The sequence below is a fragment of the Sinocyclocheilus grahami genome, unplaced genomic scaffold (assembly GCF_001515645.1).
Source record: "Sinocyclocheilus grahami isolate Dianchi unplaced genomic scaffold, SAMN03320097.WGS_v1.1 scaffold19.1, whole genome shotgun sequence".
Lineage (NCBI taxonomy): Eukaryota > Metazoa > Chordata > Actinopteri > Cypriniformes > Cyprinidae > Sinocyclocheilus > Sinocyclocheilus grahami.
The window spans coordinates 2,757,911-2,785,442 of NW_015505198.1; the positions used below are offsets into that span (position 1 = coordinate 2,757,911).

Consider the following 27,532-nt stretch of genomic DNA (forward strand, 5'->3'; position numbering starts at 1 on the left):
GTTTAGGATAGTGTGTCACATTTTTACAATAACAGCGCATTAAAGGATTAGTTCACCCAAAAATGAAAATTGGCTTGTGTTTTACTCACCCTCGAAGCATCCTAGGTGTATATGACTTTCTTCTTTCAGACGAATCCAGTCGGAGTTATATAAAAAAATTGTCCTGGCTATTCCAAGTTCTATCATTGCAGTCCGTGGGTGTTGCAGTTGAACAGTCCACAAGTCGTCAAATAAAGAGTGCGCATTCATAATAAAACGTGCCTCACATGGCTCCAGGGGGTGAATAAAGTCCTTCTGTAGTGAATCTATGCATTTTTGTAAGAAAAATATCCATATTTCAAACGTAATAAACACTTTTCTCTCACTTCCGGTATCTGTCACATGTCTATTTAGATTTATTTATATAAATTTATTTTTTTATCAGTTTATTTTAGTAATTTTAGTACTTCAAATATTTCAGGCAAGTTTTTCATCTAATGTTTATATTTTTTTCAGCTTGATTTCATTTAACAAAAAAAATTTAGAATAGCTTTGTTAACATTGATATATCCAAAAAAAACTCTTCATCTGCTAACTTTTTCGTCAGTAATTTTATTGATGAGATATACTCTGCTGAGAGCGCTGATAATTTACTTCGAGTATAAATGGAGAACATGACAGCATAGTGCCACTAATGTGATGTAAAAGATCTGTTAGCATAACAGGATTAAAGCTTATTAGATATAACAACTCTGAAATACTCTCGAGATGGACTGATTATATGGGTTACTGTCTATGCAAACCATGAAGCCACTTGATTTTCTACAGTTTCACTAACGCACAGTGACTTCTTGTATTTGTTTTTGTCTAAAGCTGTTGATTCTCTAGTTTCTGATCCGTTTCTTCTCAATGAATTAAAAATTTTATGAAGATGACCAGAAGCAAAAAAATCACCAAATAGTGATCTGTTTGACACATTGCATTAGCTTTGTGTGAGAAACAGGCGAGCATTTAAATAGTTGTGCACTGAAATGCTTCCAGACCGTCGTTGCTTCCAAATCTCAGTTGCAATTAGTTTGAATTTGGAAAAGTTCTATGAGTTTAGAATGACATGATGGTGAGTTAACAAGGATTTTCAGTTCATGCATGAACCATTTCTTTAGCCCTAAGCTACTCCAGGGGAAGTGGGAAGTATTTTTTGTGTGCTCTATATGTTCTGAACACTAATGCAGTGAGTTTCTGTGAGTTAAATACTGCATATTTCCACAGACGGACTCTTTCCTTTCCATATTCTTTCTAATTATATTCATGCATTGCTGCTTCCTCAGTCCGAGCCCTGCTGCAATAGAACTGACACCAGGTTTACCATAATGCCCCTTACAGTTGTGCAGTTTAAATGGGGAAAGTGTCAGCAGGTGACCACTCTTGTAAATCTGGATCAGCTAGACGTAATGACTCTTGGTGGTCCTTCTTCTCTTTGTGTTGTGTTTGTGAGCCCAAAATGATATGCGAAACTAGGCTCATATGTTCATTTGTATTACATTTTATTACTAGAACTGGTTTATTTATTGTGTAAAAAGTACTTTACAGACAAATGAGACAGGGAGTGTTCTTGTTTGGTAGTATCTATTGTGCTTGATTTTAGAGATGGTGTTCTTGGGGGCATAGTCAGCATTTCTCTCCCTCCAAAAACGGCGAGTCGAGTTAATGCCAAAGAGCTCAATTTTGGTCTCATCTGACCACAGCACTTTCTCCCAAGCCTTCTCTGAATCATTTAGATGTTCTTTGGCAAACTTAAAACGGGCCTGTACATGTGCCTTCTTGAGCAGGGGGACCTTGCGGGCGCTGCAGGATTTCAGCCTATTGCGGCATATTGTGTTACCAATGTTTTGCTTGGTGACTGTGGTCCCAACTGCCTTAAGTTCATTAACAAGCTCCTCCCGTGTAGTTCGGGGCTGATCCCTCACCTTTCTCATGATCATCCTTACCCCATGAAGCAAGATCTTGCACGGAGCTCCAGACCAAGGCCGATTGATGGTTGTTTTGTATTTCTTCCATTTCCGAATAATCGCACCAACAGTTTTCTCCTTCTCACCAAGCTTCTTGCTGATGGCCTTGTAGCCCACTCAAGCCTTGTGCAGATCTACAATCTTGTCTCTGACATCCTTTGACAGCTCTTTGGTCTTGCCCATGGTGGTGGGAGAGGTTGGAATGAAATATACAGATTGTGTGGACAGGTGTCTTATACACCTAACGAGCTGACATTAGGAGTAACTTCTTAAAGTGGCAGGACTAATCTGTGTTCCACATGGGCACATAACCAATCCGTGGGAGCCAGAATTCTTGCTGGTTGGTTGGGGATCAAATACTTATTTCATTCACTGAAATGCAAATAAATTTCTAACCTTTATATAATGTGTTTTTTCTGGACCTTTTGGTTGATATTCTGTGTCTATCCGTTAAAATAAACCTACCATAAAAATGGCAGACCCTTCATTTCTTTGTAAGTGGGCAAACTTACAAAATCAGCAAGGGATGATATAAATATTTTCCCCACTGTACGTGTTGCAAAGTCCTCAGTTTTATAGTGGAATTGGGCTACTTTTACACTGTTGCTGCGAGTTAGTTTTGAATAGCAATTGGGCTGGTTCTGTTTGGCAGACCTGGCAATCCCGACATAGATGTATACATAGATGCCTCATTAGCGGCTGTTTCAATGGGCTATACATAAACCATTCACCATGTTGGAACAGTCATAGCCGGTCTCTGAATACTCAAGAGCAGGTTGTGAGATGTGCGTTACTGTAGTTTAAAAGCCTGTAATGTTGAGTAAATACATATAAAACACAAACCAACACATTCTCACCTGTGAAAGATTATGCCATTTCTTCAGGAATTTGAATCTCGTGGTTTTTACAGCCAGAGGCTGTGCAATGTTGTGTATCATAAGTTTTATCATAAGTTTTTTAGGCTTTTATTGGCAAAAAATATATAAGAAGTCAATATTTACAGTGTTGACCCTTGTTCTTCATAACCTCTGCAATTCGCTCTGGCATGCTGGATATTAGATTCTGGGCCAAATCCTGACTGATGGCGATCCATTCTTGCCTTATTAGTTCTCGGAGTTGATCACAATTTGTGGGCTTCTGCTTGTCCACTCGCCTTTTGAGGACTGACCACAGATTCTCTATGGGATTGAGGTCCGGGAAGTTGCCTGGCCACGGAACCAAAATTTTAATGTAATGATCTTCGAGCCACTTCTTTATCACTCTTGCTTTGTGACATGGTGCTCCATCATGCTGGAAAATGCACGGATCATCACCAAATTGCTCATGGATCGTTGGAAGAAGTCGCTATTAGCTTAGCCTTCCCCTGCCCTGGCCATGGGGACATGGGGCAAAAATGGCACTAAATTGGAAAAAAATGCCCCTGTACAAACAAATTAAATACAGTGGTGTGAAAAAGTGTTGGCCCCCTTCCTGATTTCTTATTTTTTTGCATGTTTGTCACACTTTAATGTTTCAGATCATCAAACAAATTTAAATATTAGTAAAAGATAACACAAGTGAACACAACATGCAGTTTTTAAATGAAGGTTTTTATTATTAAGGGAAAACAAAATCCAAAACTCCATGGCCCTGTGTGAAAAAGTGTTTGCCTCTAAACCTAATAACTAGTTGGGCCACCCTTAACAGCAACAACTGCAATCAAGCGTTTGCAAGTCTGTTACAGCACTGTGGAGGAATTTTGGTCCACTCATCTATGCAGAATTGTTGTGTCTCTTGCTAACAAAGTGAACATTAATAGACAAGTGTCAATTGTGGCATTAAATTAAGATCTGATATTGCACCGTATTTCATTTTAGGCGTTTTTAAAGGGGTCATATGATGCGATTTAACATTTTTCCTTTCTCTTTGGAGTGTTAGTTCTCAAGCCCGCCCGCTCACTCTAGGCCGCCACTCACTCTAGCCCGCCGGCCGTTCCTCACTCTAGGTCTGCCGGCTGTTCTTACTCACAGACTGTAAGTAAGTTTTTTATATTTAAAGAATTTGCCACTGACGATTCAAACGTGAGTTTTGAGCAGTTTAGAGTAGCGCTTGTTGTTTGTCATTTCTCCGATCACAAATGCAGACATGGTTTTATGTTTACGCGGCGCGATGCAACACGTAAAAAGACAGTATAAGTCATTATAATCCGTAATTATGTCCCCACTGGATGCAATAAATGCCTAGTTTATAATGGGTTTTAATGTTTTTGTCTCGTCGCTCCGGCCAGGACTCGGCATCACAATATTGTAAGGGGTGTAACATTTCCGTCACACGCTTGAGGTATTCGGCCAATCACAATGCACTGGATAGCTGGCCAATCAGAGCACACCTCGCTTTTCAAACCAATGAGCTTTGTAAAAATCAACGCGTTTCAGAAAGGCGGGGCATAGAGGAGAAACAATAATGTACAGTATGTGGAAAATGTGGTTTTTTTTACCTTAAACCGCATAAACACATTCATTACACCAAATACACAAAATGTTTTTTTAGCAACATCATATGACCCCTTTAAAGTGTTGCACATTTTAACCAATCACACACAATTCTGTTGAGCTTAGGAATGCAATGGCCAATCAGAGGCATTCAGTTGAGTCATCGCTGAAACATTTTGTTGAGTGCGTGCGCATTCTCTGACTGAATTCATCATAAACAACAAAGCGCAGATGTATGTACAATGTAAATAAGAGATTAATTTCACAGTGTATACAGCTTCAGTGATTATAACAGTATTTTTGTTTTTTTGAGAGTGCTTAAACTCGGGATAGATCAAAGTTAGTGATAATGTCACTTTCTATAGCCTATATAATTTATTCGCTGTTTAAATAGCCATGGAAAGGAAACTTTATAATTATCAATTTCTAATGTTTTTATTCAATTGTAATCACGTTAAATACAAATTCAGTCCCATTAAACATTTTTTATTAGCCTACATGACACCCATATTTTCTTGCCTAAAAAGACGGGTTTATGATGTTTAATACATTTGGCTGCTTTTAGCCTTACCCTGGAGTTGGTTCACCCTCCGCCTATGGTCGGAAGGGAGCTTCATCAGAGAAAATAACTTTGCACCAGTCTTCTGCTGTCCAATCCTTGTACTTCCTGCAGAATTTCAGTCTGTCCTTGACGTTTTTCTTGGAGAGAAGTGGCTTCTTTGAGGCCCTTCTTGACACCAGGCCATTGTCTGAAAGTCTTGGCCTCACTGTGCGTGCAGATGCTCTCACACCAACCTGCTACCATTCCTGAGCAAGCTCTGCACTGGTGGTGACACGATTCCATAGCTGACTCCTCAGGAGGAGACGGTCCTGGCGCTCGCTAGACACTCTGGGACGTCCTGAAGACTTCTTCGCTGCAGTCAAACCTCTCTCCTTGAAGTTCTTGATGATCCGGTAAATGGTTCTTTCGGGTGCAATATTTTTTGTAGTAATTTCCTTGCATGTGTGGCCATTTTGATGCAAAGCGATGATGGCTTCACGTGTTTCTTTGGAGGAAACCATTGCAAACAAGAGCATAGTGATTGGAAGCGCTTCTTCCTTCCTTTTATAGCAATCAGTCTGCTCTTGCAATCTATTTAGTATGATAGTGATTTTACCTGACTAGTACTCAGTCACACTTTCACATGTGCTGCGGATATGATTAGTTAATTAATGTTAACTGGTCATTTTGTGTCAGACAGTGAAATTAGTTTTTTTTTTTGTAAATTTTTTGGCCAATTAAGCTTTTAGCAATTATTTAAAATGCATCTGATCACTCTACACAATAATCTAGAAACAATGTGAATGAACACTACAACAGCTTAAGCAGCAGACTTTGCAAAAACTTTTGGCCATGACTGTACTGATTTGTGCATATATGCTCTGAAGGAAGTAGTAGAACTGTATAAAGGACAAAATTCCACTGTTATAATCTGCTTTATTGATGCTTCTAAAGCTTTCAATGGAGTTAATCATCAAAAGTTGTTCAGTAAACTAAGACAAAGTGGCGTACCTAATAGCATATTAAGAATTTTGACATATGTGACCCTGGACCACAAAACCAATCACAAGGGTCAATTTTTCGAAACTGAGATTTATACATCGTCTGAAAGCTGAATAAATAAGCTGTCCATTGATGTATGGTTTGTTATGATAGGACAACATTTGGTCGAGATACAACTATTATCTGGAATCTGAGGGTGCAAAAAAAAATCTAAATATTGAGAAAATCGCCTTTAAAGTTGTCCAAATGAAGTTCTTAGCACTAATCAAAAATTAAGTTTTAATAAATTTACAGTAGGAAATATACAAAATATCTTCATGGAACATGATCTTTACTTAATATCCTAATGATTTTTGGCATAAAAGAAAAATCTATAATTTTGACACATACAATGTATTTTTGGCTATTGTTACAAATATACCCCAGCGACTTAAGACTGGTTTTGTGGTCCAGGGCCACACACATATTGGTACACTAATCAAAGTATGCAGATAAAGTGGGGTTATTGTGTCTCAAATTCATTTAGAGTAAGTAATGGAGTGCAGCAAGGAGGTTTACTTTCACCAGCTCTTTTTAATGTCTATATGAATTAATTGTCAGAAGAATTAAGTGACTGTAGGACTGGATGTATGCTTGGTAATACCACAGTCAATCACTATATATATGCGGATAATCTAGTTGTTTTTTCCCCAAGTAGTGTTGGTTTTCAGCAGTTGCTTAATATGTTCTGATTATGGGATTAGATATGATGTGCAATACAATACAAAAAAGTACGGTGACTCATTGCTGCCGCACACATGTTATTTTTTCCACTCAATTATGTCGTTTTAACGACATCTTTTCTCGTAATAACGAGATGTTTTCTCATTAAAACGACATCTTTTCTCGTTAAAACGAGATGTTTTCTCGTTAAAACGACATCTTTTCTCGTTAAAACGAGATGTTTTCCGTTATTATAGATAGGCTGTATGGTACATTATGTGAGCGCGCTAAGCACTGCACGCGCTCCTGTAGCTACAGTCTGACAGAAACCAGGATCTGCACGCTGCTGAAATTATTGAAATACACTGTTTTAAATGTATTTAGAAATGTAATGTATTTAGGACAAATAGCAAGCTCATTTTTTAACCCACGAACAAAAAATACAAAAAAAAATCTAATTTTCGTTTGCCAAACAGAACGAAATAATAATAATAATAATTATTATTATTAACCTATTAGAAAATCTCTTTATTTCTTTTTTTCGTATTTCGATTTGTTGATAAAACATACTTCAGTCATTAAAATAAAGAAATATGAAGCCCAGTTTTGATCTGAGCATAGCCTAAAGGAGTCATGGGTCAGAGCAGTTATTGGATAGCACTATATTGTAGACAGATTGGAGATTAATCGGAAAAAATAAAATGTGTGCGGCAGCAATGCGTCACCGTAAAAAAGAGTGCTGCTATGATATGTAGAACCAAAAAACATAGACATTTGAATTTCCCAGATTTTTATTTATCAGGGCAAGTTTTAAATGTATGTACTACAGCAAAATATTTAGGTCATATCATTAATAATGAAATGAGTGATGATGATGATATGTATAGACAACGTCGTATGTTAAAGTATATGCTCAAGCAAATATGTTGGTGAGAAAATTGTATGTGTGTTCAGATCAGGTAAAGATAAACCTTTTTAGAGCATATTGTACTTCTTTTTATACTGCTCCTCTTTGGGGTAAGTTTAAGAAAGAGAGCCTATGTAAGCTTCAGGTTGCGTACAATGACTGTATGAGGATCCTGCTGAAAAAACCAAGATGGAGCAGTGCAAGTGATTTATTCTGTAAGGCAAGAGTACAGTCATTCCCTGCTTTAATGAGAAATTTGATATATAAATGTATTTGTTGACTGGACGATTCACATAATAATATTATAATGTTGTTGTCAAATCCTAGGCTTACTGAAGTGCGATATCAGTCCTCTATGAGGAAGTATTGGTATAACTGTCTTTTTTAATGTGTATTGTTTTGGTTTGTATTGTGTGTTTCTTGCTGATGGACCTTGAGTCTGGAAATAAAGTTGAATTGAATTGTACCATGATGTGTCTGGAGCGATCAAATGTGGACCTACATATACATATTAACGGTTAATAGAACCATTACACAAACGGTGAATTACTATGAAGCTTGTTTTATTCAGTCAGGTTGTGAAGCCTACAAGAAATCAACAGTGGCTTGACTAACTGTAAGAGTATAGTTCAGTCTGTGTGTGTGTGTGTGTGTGTGTGTGTGTTTGTTGTGCATTCTAGTCTGTATTTGTGTTCTTCATTTCTAGGTTCTGGAGGTTTTAAAGGTTGAGCGCAGTTCCATCACTCCTCATTAGTTTGGGCTCACAGACAGGAACTCCTGCTAGATTTTATCAATAAAAGGCCACGTTAACAGCCCAAACTCAGCACAGCCTTCTGCTTACTGTTCACCCCGGCACAGACAGTGCTGGGTAACCTCAACGCCGAACAATGAATGATTCATAAAACATTAATCTTGTAGATGATCCAGTGTAGCATGACTGTACATGTACAAACAGGGTACAAAAGTGGTGGTAAAGCCTGCTGTGATTGGCTGTCTCGTGTCTTGTGCAGTAATGTGGCTGCTCGGTCCTGCAGATCTTGTTGATAATGGGGGCGTCAGGGGAGAGATCAGTTATGAGCCGCTCTGCCGCCTGTTCACCATCTGTCTTCATTATTGTCATTTACTCTCATTTAGCTGGTGCATGGATTTCCGTTGGGCCTGTCAGCATGGATAGTGTTTTATACTGAGATGAGTGTAGTGATTGTGTATTTGCGCTGAAAGAAGTTTAGCTGTGTGTTAAACAGTAGTTAAGGGTAGAAGAAACGATCTGTCGTGTGCTGCTGATATGCTTCCTCATCCTTTTTCTCTGTCTCTCTCTCCCTACATGCTTTAAAAGTACTTTTTCTTGCACTTTTCTATAAATACAATCTCCCATAACCCTTCTCTTCAGTTGCAAAGTGTCAGTGTTGGAAAGTAAATAAAGAAATGTTGGGAAAAATAATCTAAAAGTCTGATTCTTTTGAGTGAATCGGTTTGTTCATTTAACTGGGAAAGTTTGATTTGTTTTGTTTTGATATCCGTTCGTTTAAACTGTGTGAATGTGTAATTATCGGGTTTTATTGTAATCTCTCACACAAACACAAACACACACACACACTCACAGACACAGGTTTGTTTTTGTGAATTGTGGGGACATTCCATAGGCGTAATGGTTTTTATACTGTACAAACTGTATTTTCTATTGCCCTACACCAACCCTACCCCTAAACCTACCCCTTACAGGAAACTTTGTGCATTTTTAGATTTTCAAAAAAACTCATTCTGAGTGATTTATAAGCCTTTTGAATTATGGGGACACTCAAAATGTCCTCATAAATCACCTTCTCATTGTAATACCTATGTCATCCATGTCATTATACAAATTTGTGTCCTCATAAATCACAAAAACACACACACACATAGTATATTTTTATATAATATTTATATATAATTTTCTAAATATGTATAAGTATTTATTGTATAGTATTTTAGATATATGTTATGTTACATGTACTTATGTATTTATTAGTTATGTATATATTTTACACTTTACACACTATTGTATATATGTATGTATATATATGTGTGTGTGTGTATATATATATATATATGTATATAATACGTAATTATATAATATTTTAGATTTTTTTTCTCAAACAATATATCCTATATATTTATTTATTATGCATTATATATTATTTTAGATACATGTATATATAAAAAAATTAAGAATATCATACATAATTATCTAATTTTAGATTTGTTTCTAAAATATATTATATATTATAATATATGATATAGTTTTTTATTTTATAAGTTATGTTATAATTTTTATATAATTTATAAAAATGTATATAAGTTTTTATATCATTTATATTTTATACATCTCATTTGAATGGATCTAATTTGATATGTTATATATTATATATTTACATAATTTATATATTTTACATATTATGTTGTTGTATATTATGTTACATATTATATATATATATATTTTTAAATAATTTTATTTAGATCCTGTTTGTCACAGCTGTTTTGAAATCAATGAGTCTGAGGCTCATTTAAGTGATCTCATTCTCTACCATCTCAGATCTCCTATAATGCAATAGCAGCTGGAGCATCATTTACAAATTACCTCCAACCTCAATGACCGATCAATGATCCACAAGTCCGCACATTTATCAATAGTTCATTCCCTCTCACCTCTGACACACCTGAACATGCTTTGGAAGCCACTGTGCGGAAGCACACCATCTCTGACACACACACTTATGATCGGCCGCCCTGACTGTGTTAGACACTCTTGACTGTAACTGAGATTAATTATCCCATGTGGAACTGGAGCACTCAGGAAAAAGACCATCTCTGGCAGCGTCGGGGAGCAGCTTCTGTAGATTTTGCTGTCCCGGTCCACTTTTAATTGGCTGTAAATGATGAGGAAAGCAGATAAATGGGGGATAAATCTTTGTGTTTACTCTGTAGCCGCTCAGCACTGCAGTGCTGCTGTGGTAACATGGTTTCACAGACCAGGGCAAGATTTTCCCATCATTTCCAGACTACAGGTTTGAAGGTATGCAGTTATATGAATATATAAAGAGTCAAATCACAGATTCATGTGACAGTTTCCCTTTTAAAGATGTGTAATTGTAACATTAACTCTGCATTTATCAGGCAACAGCTTTATGTTCTTTCTCCAGCTGATGTATCAGTTATAATACTCAAGCTCTCATGTCCTACTTTCTCTGTCATATTAAGATGATTCCAATATGAACGCACATTCATAGAGCGGCGCGTCAAACCGCGCAGTGACGAGGAGAGTGAAATCTGCGTGCTGAACACAGCCGGGCGGGGCGCGCCGTATATATTGTTATTATATGTATATTTTCAGCAGTTTTTCTCTTTCGGCCGAATACCGAAAATGCCAAAATTTCCAAAAAACTGCCAAAAATTTGGTGCATCCCTAATAAATATATATATATTACCGTATATATTTTTCTTCATTTGAATTATTAATTTTGATTCACTGATTCATTTGAATCACTTAACTCAGAAGTGTTCAGAGTTCGTTGGACTGCATTTTACCTTTAATTTTTGTCATAAAATACATCTGATTGAAAATGGCTTTCATATTGTACAGCTGGTTGTTTTCACAAAACAAAACATTTGACAAAATTACTCAAAAAGGAATTATATTCATAGTGGACAGTTCATTGTCCCACTTACATTGCTCCTTTCCAGATAAATAAGATTAATATTTTTAATAAAAATTAACTCTGCATTTATCAGGCAACAGCATTATGTTCTTTCTCCAGCTGATGTATCAGTTATAATACTCAAGCTCTCATGTCCTACTTTCTCTGTCATATTAAGATGATTCCAATATGAACGCACATTCATAGAGCGGAATATTGAGCGGCGTGTCAAACCGCGCAGTGACGAGGAGAGTGAAATCTGCGTGCTGAACACAGCCGGGCGGGGCGCGCCGTATATATTGTTATTATATGTATATTTTCAGCAGTTTTTCTCTTTCGGCCGAATACCGAAAATGCCAAAATTTCCAAAAAACTGCCAAAAATTCGGTGCATCCCTAATAAATATATATATATTACCGTATATATTTTTCTTCATTTGAATTATTAATTTTGATTCACTGATTCATTTGAATCACTTACTCAGAAGTGTTCAGAGTTCGTTGGACTGCATTTTACCTTTAATTTTTGTCATAAAATACATCTGATTGAAAATGGCTTTCATATTGTACAGCTGGTTGTTTTCACAAAACAAAACATTTGACAAAATTACTCAAAAAGGAATTATATTCATAGTGGACAGTTCATTGTCCCACTTACATTGCTCCTTTCCAGATAAATAAGATTAATATTTTTAATAAAAATTATATTTTTTATTGATTTGAGATAAAATTATGATATATTAATCTGCAGAGTGAGACGAGACAAGTTAGCAAAGATAGTTTGGAAATTATTTCCCTGATTCAATTATTCAGTTTAGCGGTCAATGTACAAAAACATCAACGTACAAAAATATTCGACCATAGAATCATGCTGTTGACCAGTCAGAATCAAGTATTCTAGAGAAATGTTTTATTATGTTTATCATTGTTTTTGATTAGCTTATGGAAATTACATCAAATGTGTTTTTGAAAAAAAAGTTCTTTACAATTGAGTGATTTTTAAATACTTGCAAATCAGTTTGATCATTGAAAATAATGATTTGTTCAGGGATCAGAATAAGTTATTTAAAAAGGATTCAGACAGTAGTTGATCAGGGATAAGTTTGTATGTTGGACAGGATTCTAACATGGTCTTTGGTCATTTGATGACAGCATTACGAAACCTTCACGGGTTGACTTTTAGACATTGTGTTAGATGCGTTGGGAGTTTCTCTCAGCGTTGTCTTCCTGCCAGAGGGTCCGTCAAGGCTGCGGGACACTGACAGAGAGAGAACGGCTTTCAGATTCAGCTCACACCCCCCTGCATATCAGCCTCCTGTAAAACAGCCCAATTTAGCCCTGACACTAGCGCAAACATCTACGTGCATCTGTCAACACTGATTCCTTCAGTCAGCTCAGAAACAGCTCGCAGTCTGCGCACATACATACACAGCTTTCTTACATGGACATATGAGCTCACTAACATCCTCTCAACATCCTTCTGCAAGCGTGATCATATCATGAAAATAAAAAAAGTAAACACCTGATCTTTAAATTACCCTTTTGTCTGGTTCAGACAGTTACAGATGTTTAATTGAGATACTTGATTAAATAATTAAAAGAAAAAGTTTAACATGTTTACACTGGCGCCATAGGCTAATATTTAATGCACTGTGACACACTGAGTTAAGTCACCACAAGTTTGATTAGTGTTTCCAATTATTTTGCTTATCATTTCCTGTCTTTACATCATATCAATTAAAGTGGCAAAAAGAACAAAAATACATCAAATGAAATGTTTGTTTTTTTGTATACATATTTTGAATGTAGATTTATTTATGTTTATGAAAGCCCATTATCGTCCAGTCTCTTTACAAGGACAATTATGTGAATTATTGAAAAAAAAAATTATAGTATTTTGTTGCGTCTTTTATTTTAGTATCTTTTATTTAGTGCTTTTTAATTTGATATTTTACTGTAGTTTATTTTTTCTCTTTTTTCAGTTTTTACATTATTTTATTATATATATATATATATATATATATATAAATATATATATATTTATTTATGTTTTGTATTTTTTATTTTAGCTTGTTTTTATTTTATTTTATTTATTTGTATTTTTATTGTATTTAGTATTTAATTCATTTTTTGTCTTATTTTTATGAAACATTTATTGTATTTTATTTGTTTATTTTAATTCATTTTATTTTTTGTGTATTTTTCTACTTTATTATTTTACTTTATTTGTATTTTAATTTATTACTAAATATATTCCACACCATCAGCAATACAATGGCATCATTATGGGACAGCAGATGAAAATCAGCCATCTTGGCTTAATCTGGCACATTTGTTTTAATTCGATGTGCTAATTAATGTGTATTGTTCCTGTCAAACATTCTGGATGGTTAATATTGTTGTCTTTTTCTTTTTTGCAGTAGTCTCTTTCTCTTTTTCCTGTAAGTGAAACCCTCTTGGTTTCACATTCCATATATCTCGATCACCAAACACTGAATTAAACATATGAACACATGCTTTACAAACCAGCACATGCACACACCTCACAGTCAGTGCAAATTTTTGTGAACAGTGCAGTTTTTTTGTATGTGAAGTGTTTTTTTTTTGTTTTTTTGCATGTGTTAGATAAAAATCAGTAGTGGAGGATTCTGATATTTCTGTATTCTGGGAGTCCGTAGGGGCTTGAGTAGTGCCTCCCTGCTGGGCTCTTGCCTCTGCGCCTGGCTGGGCAGCTCCAGAAGAGGCGAGAAAGAATGGGAACCTCCGGGCCCCAAGGGAAGAACCTCAGACAGGACCACACAGACGGGCCGGCAGCTTAGTGCTTCTGAGAGATACAGAGCGACAGAATGAACGAGAGAGTCTGACTGACTCGTTGATGAGAGAAGCGCTCAGCCTGTCTGCCCAGCAAGTCGCAAAACTAAAGAAGAAAAAACAGATCATAATTAGTATGCGAAGGTTTTCATTTTGCAAAACTGCTGCGCTCTGTTATTGGATTGTGGCAAATTGGTTGAAGATCTGAGTTTGTTGCTGAAAGGTTGTAGGTTCAAACTCTGTAAAGAGCAATCCTTCTGACGTCAAAGATGTTATAAGTAATAAGTGTACTGTAGGTCAGTTTGCATAAAGCAGTTGCTTACAGAAAGAATATTTAGTGTCTTCCTCTTACGATGCAATTAAAGTGACTCTGAGAGCTGAGAGCTGGGTTGAGAACGACTGCTCTCTCAGCCTGATCCTTGTGTGGTCCTTTGTAAATATTTGATATGAACTTTAGTCATGAATCTGAGCTGCCGCTTGACATTTCAGTGCACTGCAATTAGAATTCTCCCTCAAATAGTATTCTTTAATTACACTTGGGAATGTCATAGTTATGGTCCAGGCATGCTAGGTGTAGAGCTGCTAACTCTGCAATCACCAGCCGCTATGTCAACATCCAATCAGGGATAAGTATTAATGAGGTAATGGAAGCAGCGGTCAGGATGGCTGTAAAGATGAAGGCTGTATACCGAAACCTAGTGAGCTGCCTACATAGACAGCATTTTTAAGGGAATACTTCACCGAAAATTCTGATATCCTTTTACTCACCCCAATGTTGTTCCAAAGCGGCGGGATAGTTTTGAAGAATGCTGGAGCCCATACTATGGAAGTCCATTTCCAGAGAGATACTAAGTCACTAAATTATGATAAAGTTGAAACTGTGAAATTATGACATGGAAAGTAATTATAATAATTATAACTAACTATTCAAATTGTGACACAATAAAAATTTCAATTATGACATAAGTCAACATTTTGTCCCAATTATGACTTCTCATAATTTTTGACTTGTCATAATATTTTTTTATCTCATAAATTTGACTTTTTAGAACTTAGAACTTCTAGTTTATCATAATTATGATTTACCAAAGTATGATTTTCTTTTTCTTATTTGGCAGAAATGCAGTAGCCCCTCACTTCAGAACACAAGATCCAGGGGGGCATGGTTGGATCCACATCTAGGGGGTGGAGATGGGTGAGTTTAGGGATCAGAGGGTGGAGACGGTTTAGGTATATGTAAGGTGGGAGAAGTTGGATCTGGATCCCACCATGCTCCCTGGATCTTGTGTTCTGCAGTGATGACCATATCCAGAAATGGGCTTCCATACCTTAATTGTAGACTGACGATTTGTATGGACAAAAAACACTGAAACAAAGTATCTTATTTTGTGTTCCACAGAAGAAAGAAAGCAATACAGGGAAGACAACAGGGAAGAAAAGTCAGTCACAGTTTCCAGTTCAGGCCCACTGTAAGGACTCAAAACCTCACCTTTCAGTTAAATAGAGTTTCTAGCCTGATTTTATCTCATAATTTTGACTTATGCCATAATTTAATCTTTTTATCTCATAATTAGTTTTTTTAATCTAATTGATTTTATCTCATAACTTTGATGTAATTATGACATAAAGAGTCAAAATAATGACATCAAAATTATGAGATAAAAATCAATATTATGAGATAAAAACTATTGTCATCTCTAGGCTGGACTACTGCAATGCTCTTCTGACTGGACTTCCATCAAGCACAATCAAACCTCTACAAATGATTCAGAATGCAGCAGGTCACGACAGGTCTTCAATGAGCCCAAAAGAGCCCATGTTATACCTCTCTTTATCTCCTTGCACTGGCTGCCGGTTGAGGCTTGCATCAAGTTCAAGACATTGATGCTTGCATATAGAACAGCCACAGGCTCAGCACCCGCCTACTTCCACTCACTACTACGAATCTACATCCCCTCCAGAAGTCTGAGATCCGCTAGTGAGCGACGCCTTGTGGTATCATCACAGAGAGGCTCAAAATCACTTTCCAGAACATTCTCGTTCACCGTTCCTGGCTGGTGGAATGATCTTCCCACCCCTATCCGGAATGCTGAATCCCTGACAATTTTCAAGCGACAGCTGAAAACTCATCTCTTTAAATGCTACTTGACTTCATCTTAAAAAAAAAAAAAATTCTCTTTATTTATTCCTTCCCTTTTCTAGCTTGTACTTATTTGAACAATGCCTAAAACTTGGTATTTCAAGCACTTCCTGTGTCTCTTTGCCTCTTTAAGAAGAATCGCTTTATGTATTCCCCAATTGTAAGTCGCTTTGGATAAAAGCGTCGGCAAAATGACAATGTAAATGTAAAAATAATTTTCATAGTTGTGTAAATTATGAGATTACATATTGTGATTATGGCATAAAGAGTCAAAATTATGACTATGTAATCTCATAATTTACACAATTATGATAATTATTTTTATCTCATAATATTTACTTTTTATCTCATAATTTTTATCTCATAATTTTGATTCTTTATCTCATAATTATGATTTGGTATCTCATAATTTTTTTAATTTTTCATAAACCATTATGGTTTACCAAAGCATTTTTTTCTGATGTGGCAAAAATGAGCTTCCATACCATTGACTTTAATTGTAATTATAAAACATAGAGACAAAATATCTTGTTTCATATTTCACAGAAGAAAGTCAGGGAAGCACAGCTAGTTGTAATGTCCGGCTTTCAGTTAAAAGAGCCAATTATTTTTTTATCGATTTTGTAGCCTGATTTTATCTCATTATTTGGACTTTTCTTAAAATTCTGACTTTTTATCTCATAATTTCATCTTTTTATCTCGTCTCATAATTTAGTCTTTTTATCTCACTTTCTCATAATTTTGACTCTTTATGCCATAATAACATAATAATATGTAATCTCATAATTTACACATAATTCTGACTTTTTTCTCATAATTATGAGTTAGTATCTCATAATTTTTATGGTTTAACAAAGCATGATTTTTTTTCTGATGTGGCAGAAATGAGCTTCCATACCATTGACTTTAATTGTAATTATAAAACATAGAAACAAAATATCTTGTTTCGTGTTCCACAGAAGAAAAAAAAGTCAGGGAAGAAAAGCTAGTTGTAATGTCTGTCTTTCGTGTAATTTTTTTAATATATATTTTGTAGCCTGATTTTATCTCATAATTTTTACTTTTTTATCTCATTGTAATCTCTTAATTTGTTTTTTTTTTATCTCACTATCTCATAATTTCATATTTTTATCTCATTGTTTTTATCTCATAATTTTTGTGTCACAATTACAACAGGGAAGAAAAGCTGTTTGTAATGTCCAGCTTTCAGTTAAAGGAGCCAGACCATTTGATAGTTTGTAGCCTGATTTCGATTTATTTTTTTCTTTAATTTTTTTTTTTGAGAAAGAGGGGCAGAATGTTTATTGTTATTGTTGTTGTATTGCCCTTTCTCAAATCAAGTTGATAGGAACAAGTACAGTATGCCTAGAAAGTAGCCGCCAAGCGATGTTACCAAGATGCCTACTACGTAAATTGACCTAAGAGACTTTGGTAAAGTGTTCTGAATCCGATTCATTTTAGAGTGCTGCCTATGTATGTGTATAGCAAAGCAGCTCACAAGGTTTTGGTACAGAGCCAATGAATCCTGCCTCCATAATACACATGGTCACTCTCATTCACTTTAAGTCTCTTCCTTACTCTCTCTCTCTCTTTCTTTGTCTTTTCCCTCGTATCACTGAACCCAGCTTTTGAGTGCTGCTCAAATAGAGAGGGACCACTGGACTGGAAATTGCTCTCCCTACATGTTCCCTCTCTCTCTTTCTTTCTCAGCTCTGTGTGTAGGTTGGTTGCGGATAATTGTCTCTCTGTGCCATACACAGCTGTAGCCGAGGGGTGTTGGACAGCACAGAGAGTTCAGTGTCCCAGTGGGGGACCCGTCAGTGTGTTGGACTCAATTAATCCTCTTTCAGCTGGTTAACACTAAAAATATAACTCCTCTTCCTCGCTACTCTGTATTCAAGCCTTTTGCAGAAACTACGAGCGGCCAGGTGTGATCACACAATGTCTGTTTGTGTTTTGCAGTCTTTACGGGCGACACATGCAGGCCAACCCAGAAGCGCCCAAAAAGAACGCCGACAAATCCAAGAAGATCAGCCGCAAGCCGCTGGCGGCCAAGAACAAGTAACGAAGAGGGCAACGAAGAGCTGATACGACCATTCGAGATGATGAACCTCACTGCATGTGCCTTTCCATTTGATATTTATTCAGAACTTATGTTTTATATTGCTTCAGTATTACGTTAATCATGTAACCTCCAATTGACTCCACTCTTGATATGCCCCAGCCATTTTTTCCAAGTGTCCTTCTTGTCCAATGCCCCTTTTTGCCTTCAAAGTGCCGCTTCTGTCAAGTCAGACCTGTGTTGGGTGCTAATCAGCTTTTCTGAACGTGTTTGTTGTGTCTCGAGAGGCGGCAGGAGTTTTGTCCTACTCGACCATCCAGACGAGGAGAGCGGTGAATTTTGGGAGGTGGTGACGAGCATTTTGTAACCGTACAGGGATTTAGCAGGAGTTTGGGGTCTTAGTGGACTCTGAGCAGGATTGTGTCAAGTCTCCGGGGGGAAACCGCTGACTGCTTCCTCTGCCTCTTAATGACAGATATGAATGCTGCAAACAGGAGTTTCAGATGGTACACAGCAGATTCCAGACAGAAACACCCCGGTGGCCATTTGAGAGGGTCAACAAGATATCGCAACAAACCACAGATGGTGTTCTCTGAAGCGGTTGGCCATTGTTTCTTACTTCTAGTTAACATGACGGTGCAACTTTTTACAGAACAACATACAGTTGTATTAGTAAAGAACTAGTTTCTTGAACCGGTTAATCATTCAATAATATTGCCATTTCTGCCATCACTACAGTTTTATGTTGCGTACACTAACATCTTCTAATTCTGCAAAGCTTGGCTGAATTTGAAGTTTTATTTTTTATGGATGTTATTTGTTATTTTTAAAGGTCACAAACCATTTCATTGCAATCACATTTAAATTTGTAATATTTCACTATGTTTTATCATGTGCACACAATGCAGTGTGCCATGTACTGAATTTTTGACATTGAAATAAAGTCACCATTTTGTTGGACGATTCAGTTTTTTCTTTCAGCAGTCGTAAGTTGGAAAGAACTTGGAATGACCAAGAAAATCTTCTAAAATGTATACTTCCGTTTAAAGGTTCAGGTTGATAAGACTTTTATTTCTAATTGTTAGAAAGACGAGCAATTATACTCATTAAGGCTGCATTTATTTGATTTAAATTATAGTAAAAATGGTAATATTGTGAAATAATATTACAATTCAAAATAACTGTTTTATATTTGAATATATTGTAAAATGTAATTTATTCCTGTGATGCAAAGCTGAATTTTCAGCATCATTACTCCTGTCTTCAGTGTCACATGATCCTTCAGAAATCATTCTAATATGCTGATTTGCTGCTCAAGAAAAATTAATATTATCAAAGTTGAAAACTTTTTTCAGCTCAATACATTTAAACATTTTTTCCAGAACAGTATGTATTTTATTAAAAAAAAATTCTAAGTGTCTTTACTGTGACACTGAAGACTAAAAATTAGAAGCATGTATTTTCTATTTTTGGGAATTGCCACCAATCTGAAGTCTTAAGTGCTTGGAAGATAAGTTACATTTTGAAGCTCCTTGCAAGAAAGTTCTGAAGCGAATGCTTGATTTGCAGGGTGTGATCTGAAACAGCTACAGAGGATCATCACATCTAAAAACGATCTTCCCATCGGAGGTCCTGTCATGGTCCAGACCACCTCAATGACAGCAGATCAGGGGTAAAGGAGCTGACCTTTCAATGCTGTGAGTCGGATGATGATGGGGTGTGTGCTTGTGTTTGTAGAAGGTCCATGATAGCCGCATGGGATTTCCTGTCTCTCTTTGCTAATATTCTGCTCACATTATTATTACCCCGTCCAGACGCCGCTGTCCTCTTCGTTCACGCTCTCAGCAGGCACATCTGTCCAGCGCACGTTCGCCCCAATACACTTTCCTTTTGTGCTCAGCAGGAACATCTGTCCATGGCAAAGTCCACACCGTGTACCGAACCTCTTCCACTCTTCAACTGTCTTGTGACCCTCTGGATTCTTCATCCACTTTCGAAAGTTTTCTTTGGATTCCAAACGGTGAGAGGTGTGGTTTGTAAAAGTTTTCCGCAAACTGTTAGACATTCATTACGGCCCAAAGTCTTCAGCCGATCAATCTCTTGCTCTGCGGAGAAGCGGTTGTTTAGATCCCGACCCGAGCTTGTCCCATCCTTCTGCCAGCGTCGATAGGAAGTGGGACGTTGAAGTTTAAAAATGAGTCTGAATGGCGATGGATCACAATGCGCCGACAATTACTCACTGACCTTTCAGAGGAATCCTTGAATGTCTTTTTCTTTTCCTTGAGTTACAGACTTGTAGCGATTTTGCTTGGCTTGATTACTTTTTTTTGTTTGTTTAGTTTGTTTTATCACCCTGTTTAAAACGATTTCTCGTGGCGTACTCTCTATGCAGCTCATACGCTGAAGGGCATTACGGCCCTCGCTAACCGAGGTCATTGATTTTTGCCGCTTGATTTATGGGGCCAGGGAAACTCCTCTGGAGAGCAGGTCCCATGCCGACCAATGAAATGGCGTCGCCGGAGACGCTGTTGAACCTAGACTTTCTTCAAGCGCTGAGGGTAAACAGTATGGATAGTGGCCCATTGTGTTGTCTGAAGATAATTGGAAGCGTTCGAGAGCTTGCTCCGTTAAAACTCAGGACAATACAACAGATTCGGTGCCAACGGTGCAACCAGTCCATCTAACCGATAATCACACGAAACAGAGGTTACTAACCAACTAATCTGTTGAAATCTTGAGAGATGTACCTCAACCGTTTAGTAGCACACAGTCGTGCAACTGGAAGGTGGTCGATTCCCAGATTGGAGTTAAATGAATGATTTGTTCTTGCATCCTGTAGTGGCAGTGCATCACTGGCAGGTCTATACTATTGGCATACGTGTCGTTTAGTGGTTGCGCCGTTACCTTCAAAGCTCATTCTCAGGGATACGTGAATAAACATTTTCAATAGCTTAATTTTTCACTGTGCAGTGACCTAGAACATCAACTTGATTAAAAAGTTTGGGTTGCACATCTAAAAGTTAAAAAACGTTTCAATGATATAAAAATATTTAAAAATCCAAATGTATTAAAAGCTGTCTAAACTAAAATTCACTCAAAATAATATTTAACAAAGCATAAAGTGTGTGTGTGTTATATACATACTTAAGTGAATTATTTATATATATATATATATATATATATAGTACAATACCGTATAAAGGTTATATATTTGATTTATGAACTTTAAAAATTAAATATAATTTCTATTACCCAAAAGTAACAGTAATTTATTTAAATATATAAACATTCAATTAAATATTGTTTAAAAGCTGAAAAGTAGTTTATAATAATAATTTAATGAATATATAGAAATAAAAATTATAAAATATATATATATATATATATATATATATACCGGCAAACTCACAAGAAGTCAAAAAGGTGACATACATAGCCTATAATATCTTAATAATTTGCCTTTGCTTCAGTACAATGACAAGTTATATATTTGATTTATACTCTTGATTGACCAAAACGTTATTTTGATATTTTTGGTTACATTGTATTGTTTTTTTTATTTTTATTATGATTAGAATATTGTATTTATTTAAACATATAAATGCGTTTTGCTGATTAAATGTTGTTGATAATTAGTAGTAGTTTCAAATAAGTAGCTTGAAATAGATTTCATGGGTTGGTAACTTCAGAAAGTAGGCCTGTTTCATATTTTAAAAAGGTATTCATCTCAAATCAATGTTCATGATCACCAGGTTCCCTCAAGACAGTGACAACTTGTCCCGTTATATTTAAAGTGTTTTGAACAGTCTAGATTTGCGTTAAAATGCTGTTTTTGTGTCCTGTGTTGATGTCTGATGTGTGATTTAGCGTTTATAAGACAGCGCTGGATCTCTCCCTCCCTCTTTTTCTCTCGGGTCCTGCGCTGCGCTCACACTCACGCAGAGCGTCTCAGTTCTCCAGATCTTCATGACATCCAGCTTTATCCAGCTCATCCCGTCTTTTGTGCACAGAGGAAAGACTTTAAAAGCGAGGGAAGGATATCAGGGTGTGTTCGCGGATCTCAGGCAGCTTTACTCGTCCATCGGTGGAGTTTTTCCTTTGCGCGTCCACATGTGGAGAGACGCTGATGGTGATGCGCTTCTGGAGAGCTGATGCTGATGCTGAAGCGGGGCTGCGAGTGAGCCAACATCAGCAGAAAAGAAGTTAAGTGAGAGAAGAATACAAGAGGAAAAAAAGAGAAGCTGTTGGGGCCCGAGCCAAGAGTTCATTAACAAAACCAATCGGCCTTTTTTTCTTCTCATCTGTAGAGGTACCTCACCAACCTTCAAAATTTCGCCCAAAAGCAGACAGGAGGATCGGCCGGTGCTGACGCGACTCGTCGGCAGGAAGCGGCTGATCGCGGCTGGGGTGCTCGGTGTGGTCATGGTCCTGGTGCTGGTGATCCTGATCCCGGTTTTGGTGAGCTCTGCCGGGACATCCGCCGCGCACTACGAGATGCTCGGCACCTGCAGGATGGTTTGCGATCCTTACGGTACCAAATCCCCGACCAGCACGGTATCAGCAGACCCGGCCCGGGACAGCAGCCTCATGCAGTCTTTGCCAACTTTTATACAAGGTCCGAAAGGTGAACCGGGACGCCCAGGGAAAGTGGGGCCGAGGGGCCCTCCCGGTGAACCCGGACCCCCTGGACCTCCCGGAGAGAAGGGGGAACCGGGACGACCTGGATTACCCGGGCAGCCGGGACCAAACATGGCAACGGGTGCCATCAGCGCGGCCACCTACAGCACCGTGCCCAAAATCGCCTTTTACGCAGGGCTCAAAAAGCAGCACGAGGGCTACGAGCTGCTGAAGTTTGAGGACGTGGTCACGAATCTCGGGAATCATTACGACCCAACCACGGGCAAATTTACCTGCTCCATACCGGGAATATACTTCTTTACGTACCATGTGCTCATGAGAGGAGGAGACGGAACCAGCATGTGGGCTGATCTGTGCAAGAACAACCAGGTGAGTGCACACAAACACACTACTGAAAGCATTCAAATATTCTCCACATGACATAGGCTAATTCATTTAAAGATATAATAATAGTGACCTTTCTTTCTATACAATGTTTAGACGTAAAACCTTTATTGACATCTGATCACGCATAAAAGTTTGTCTCCAGTCTCTGAAAATTACACGTGAGAACATTGGGCTCTTCTGGGTGTAAAGTATGTGCATCTGAAAACATATAAATTCACATTTCCATAATTTCTGACCTGTGTGGATAAGATTATTTTCCAAGGGGCTGTTGACATATATGCGATAAAATGATCAGACCATCAAACCACGAAAAATTTTTCATTTAACAAATAGTATTAAAACTTGAGTTCACGTAGGAATTTGGATAGGGTTTTCAGGTATAGCGCTTAGAAAATAAATTTTGTGTTGGATGCAGATTAGCAAGGTGAAAATGAATGACTTGAATGAATTTACACCTAAATTGAAAGCTTAAATAAAGTGTGTTAATAAATGCAACAGCTTGAGTGAGTCAAAGCAATTTTACGTTTCATGCAACAGCAGGATCCAGCATGACATATATTAAGAACGTTAAATTAACTATAGTCTCATTAAAAGGTAAACCTTGCCAAAAATGCTGGTTAGAGTTTTTTCTTGCATGAAATGCTTCACAATATCTCTCTCGCTCTCTCTCTCTCTCTCTATATATATTTTTTTTTTTTTGACATACTTAAAACCACTATATAAATTAATACATACATTATATATATATATATATATATATACATAATTTACATATGTATCTGCATCATTTATTAATAAAATACACTAGTTGCTGAAAAGTTGCCATACATGCCAATTTTTGTATATATATATATATAAAAAAAAATCAAATACACAAAAATTATGCATTTATGTAATTCATACATTGCAATGAAGCATAAAAGTTGCATTAGCATCACCATACATGCCACTGTTTTGTGTCCTGGTGTATCGTAAACAAACAAATCTGCACTTCACATTGATACAAAAGGTTTGTGGGTGTGGCCAATATGATAATATGTACATATATATTTACATATATGTGTTATACATTAAATATGAACTTATATTTACAATTGGTACCACAATATGATAACAATTGTAATATATTTCTTTAGCAAACACTCAGACTAAACTCAATGCTTTTTTGCTGAGTCTCATGAGGGTCTATAAAGACCTCGAGACCTAATATATATCTATGCATGGAAAGCACATGCGTTTTCTCCATCTGACGGCTGAAACATCGCACTAAATGTTTCTCTCTTCCCGCAGGTCCGTGCCAGTGCCATCGCCCAGGACGCAGATCAAAACTACGACTACGCCAGCAACAGCGCTGTTCTTCATCTGGAGCCCGGAGACGAAGTCTACATCAAACTAGACGGGGGTAAAGCCCACGGGGGCAACAACAACAAGTACAGCACCTTCTCTGGTTTTATTATATACGCCGATTAGGACATACGCACCTACTCCAGACGGTCTATCTCGTCCCCCTCTGCTATTCCTCTTCCTTTCTTTCTTTTTTCTTTTTTTTTGCATAATTTTGCTTTGGGCCCAGGGCAAGCGCACAGACCTGCTCAAACACCCCTCATCATTAGTCTGTAGATGTGGGTTTGAAGGCAGAACTCTTTGCCCTGCAATCCAAAAATCAAGAAAGAAAAAAGGCCCGGAGAAAGAAGCACTTCATCACAGAGGAAAGCTGTACCGAGGAAACGAAGCTACCGAGGAGTTTACTCTGTCTTTCTATGTCTGTGGCCATCAAAGAAGCCTGTGAGATGTCTTCTAATATGTAACCTGACATAATCAGCTCTATGTGCAATAACGTCAACTACGATATTTGTTAATCAAAAACCATCTCAGTCAGTCAGATGCCTGAATGAGTTGCATATCACTATGCATTAGCCCAAATTTCATCATCTTCCATTAGATATCCAGTGTAACCTGACCAAAATGTTCCTCTTGCATAATATATATATCTGCTAAATCACTGCAGATATTTATTCCCTGACTGTTTGTGAGTGCTAATTATGAATTAGGGACATAAAACAAAACAATATACCTTGGTGGTAATGGCTTGCCGTGAAATTATATTCCAGAATCGCTAAAGCTTTCAGCATTTTACTTTCAGTCTGCCGTGTCAAAAGCCCTTTTTTTTATTTTTAGGTGTGTAATGTTAGCCGGCATCTTTTATTGCACACAGACGTACTAGACCGAGAAGGAATATGTTTCTTGTGATATTTAGAGCACTATGCAGAGTATGGGTGTTAATATGTAAATGTGTATCTATCGTCAGAGATTTCCAGAATGTGATTAATAATATTGCATCTTATTTTTAGTGTAAATATGGTAATGGATTTCTTTTGTTTGTTGTTGTTTTAATATGAAAGAGCATCAGGTGAGCGTTATGTATCTGTGTCACTCTCATCTCCAGGTTGGGATGGCAGGGAATGTGTGTGATGAATTACCCCCCCAGTTAAAACGATTCAGTTCAATTTTCCCTAAATTTTTTTGTAAGATATGGTCCTGAAAATATACTACAACTTTTTTTCCCACTTTGTTTCTGCAAAGACAATTAATTTTTATTTTTATTTTGCATGACAGATAAACCTCTTTTCCTCAAATATGAAGAGACAACAAAGTCATAGGACCATTCATTTTTTTGTTAATTTTTTTTTCAATTATTCTGTAATGAAATGTTGTTGTTGTTGTATTGACACTTTTAAATGACTAAATAAGCACTAAAATTCCCCAAATTTTCTTTTAAGAAAGTGGAGTGTGGTCAACAATTCAGAACGAATTATCACAGTATAATATATTAACATAATAAAAAAATGTATGTTTTAAATAAAATAAAAAAATATTTTTTATTTTATCTTTACATATTTTTAATTATATATTTTAACATTACTAATATATTTATTGCAAAAATATAAAAATAAATTGATATATATTATTATTTCAAATTATTAACATTTAATAGTATTACACAATATAAAATCCTATATAAAATATTTACAAATATATTTTGAAAAAAAATAAATATATCATCTATAAAATACAAGAAAATCAATAATATAAAAAAGAAAAGTTATATCTATATATATAAAACGCTATTTTATACTATACACACACACACACACACACACTAAATGTAAACTATAAATCTTCATAGACTGCAGCCTGGGTAGGAGTTTCTTTTCTAGCACTTATATTGACACAAATCCTCTCACAGGTGGACCAGTGTAAATATGAGCCCTTGATATGAATTTATGGGCCACATCTGTACAAAACTCCAGTGCACAGTTTATGAGCTAATTATGCAAACACTAAATAAAATTGCACCACTATGAAAGGTCATCCTCTCACTTATGACTCGGTCGCTCATCATTCGGTGCCCTGCATCAGTTACAGTGAGCCGCCACCATCAGATCGTCATCTGCAGGAAGCATCGAGACACAAAAAACAACAGGTTTGTTACACACACTCATGGGGCCGAAGCTAAAATAGTTTGACTGGATCTTAAGGAATCTTTAAGCTGCCCTGAGTTTCCCTCGAATGCTTCGTGAGTTTAAGTACGCTGCTCTGCTTTGTCCTAGTCACTCTGGTGTGTTGGCCCAGAAAACCTCATCCTACTTCCTTGCTCTCGTATTTTTCACTTTCTAGGCGTCTGTATGCGAATATGTGTATGAGAGATAAAAATAGTCTTGTCAGAATTTTTTAGAGTAGGAATAAACCATGCCTGATCATAAAGAGACTGCATCTTTTGATGAGAAACAGACTGAATCTTAAATACAGTTTTAAAGCACAACACTGTATATTAATGAATAAGAAGTCTCAATTGAAATATGACTTATCGTGCACACACACACACACACACACACACAGAGAGAGAGAGTGTTGTACGGGACCCATGGGTGTCATTACTGGGAGAGAAAGAGAGAAAGAGGGTCTCCAGGATAAAATTCAATACAAATTGATAAAAATGCTGAGGGAATACATTGCGTATCATTTATCTAGAAGTGCTAGTAAAAGGAATTGGACGATTGTAGGCCTGCGAACCGGAGGAGGAGAGGCAAAATCAATCTGTATTGTTCCTTTCTGAGAGCCGTTATAGCTACAGGACATTCATAATACTGGCATGTTGTGCTACTTATCGGGGATCACAAACAAGATTCGAGCCAGTATTTCAGTTGAG

The 27,532-nt window shown here is 36.8% G+C and overlaps 2 protein-coding genes across 5 annotated transcripts in view; both read left to right on the plus strand.

Moving 5' to 3' along the window:
• Window positions 1-19,257, plus strand: part of rsu1 (Ras suppressor protein 1) — a 45,853-nt gene extending 26,596 nt beyond the window's left edge. For 3 of the 4 annotated variants that reach the window (XM_016237668.1, XM_016237683.1, XM_016237676.1), the window contains exon 9: window positions 18,198-19,257. In XM_016237668.1, the coding sequence (XP_016093154.1) occupies window positions 18,198-18,300 (103 nt within the window). In that variant the 3' untranslated portion in view covers window positions 18,301-19,257. Of the gene's footprint in view, window positions 1-15,494; window positions 15,565-18,197 lie in introns of all 4 variants that reach the window. The other variant, XR_001605123.1, reaches the window with a different exon arrangement.
• Window positions 19,258-22,461: 3,204 nt separating this feature from the next.
• On the plus strand, window positions 22,462-25,774 carry c1ql3a (complement component 1, q subcomponent-like 3a). Its single transcript, XM_016237694.1, has 2 exons — window positions 22,462-23,304; window positions 24,613-25,774. The coding sequence occupies exons 1-2, from the start codon at window positions 22,720-22,722 to the stop codon at window positions 24,790-24,792; spliced, it is 765 nt and encodes a 254-aa protein (XP_016093180.1). The 5' UTR covers window positions 22,462-22,719; the 3' UTR covers window positions 24,793-25,774.
• The last annotated feature ends 1,758 nt before the right edge of the window (window positions 25,775-27,532 follow it).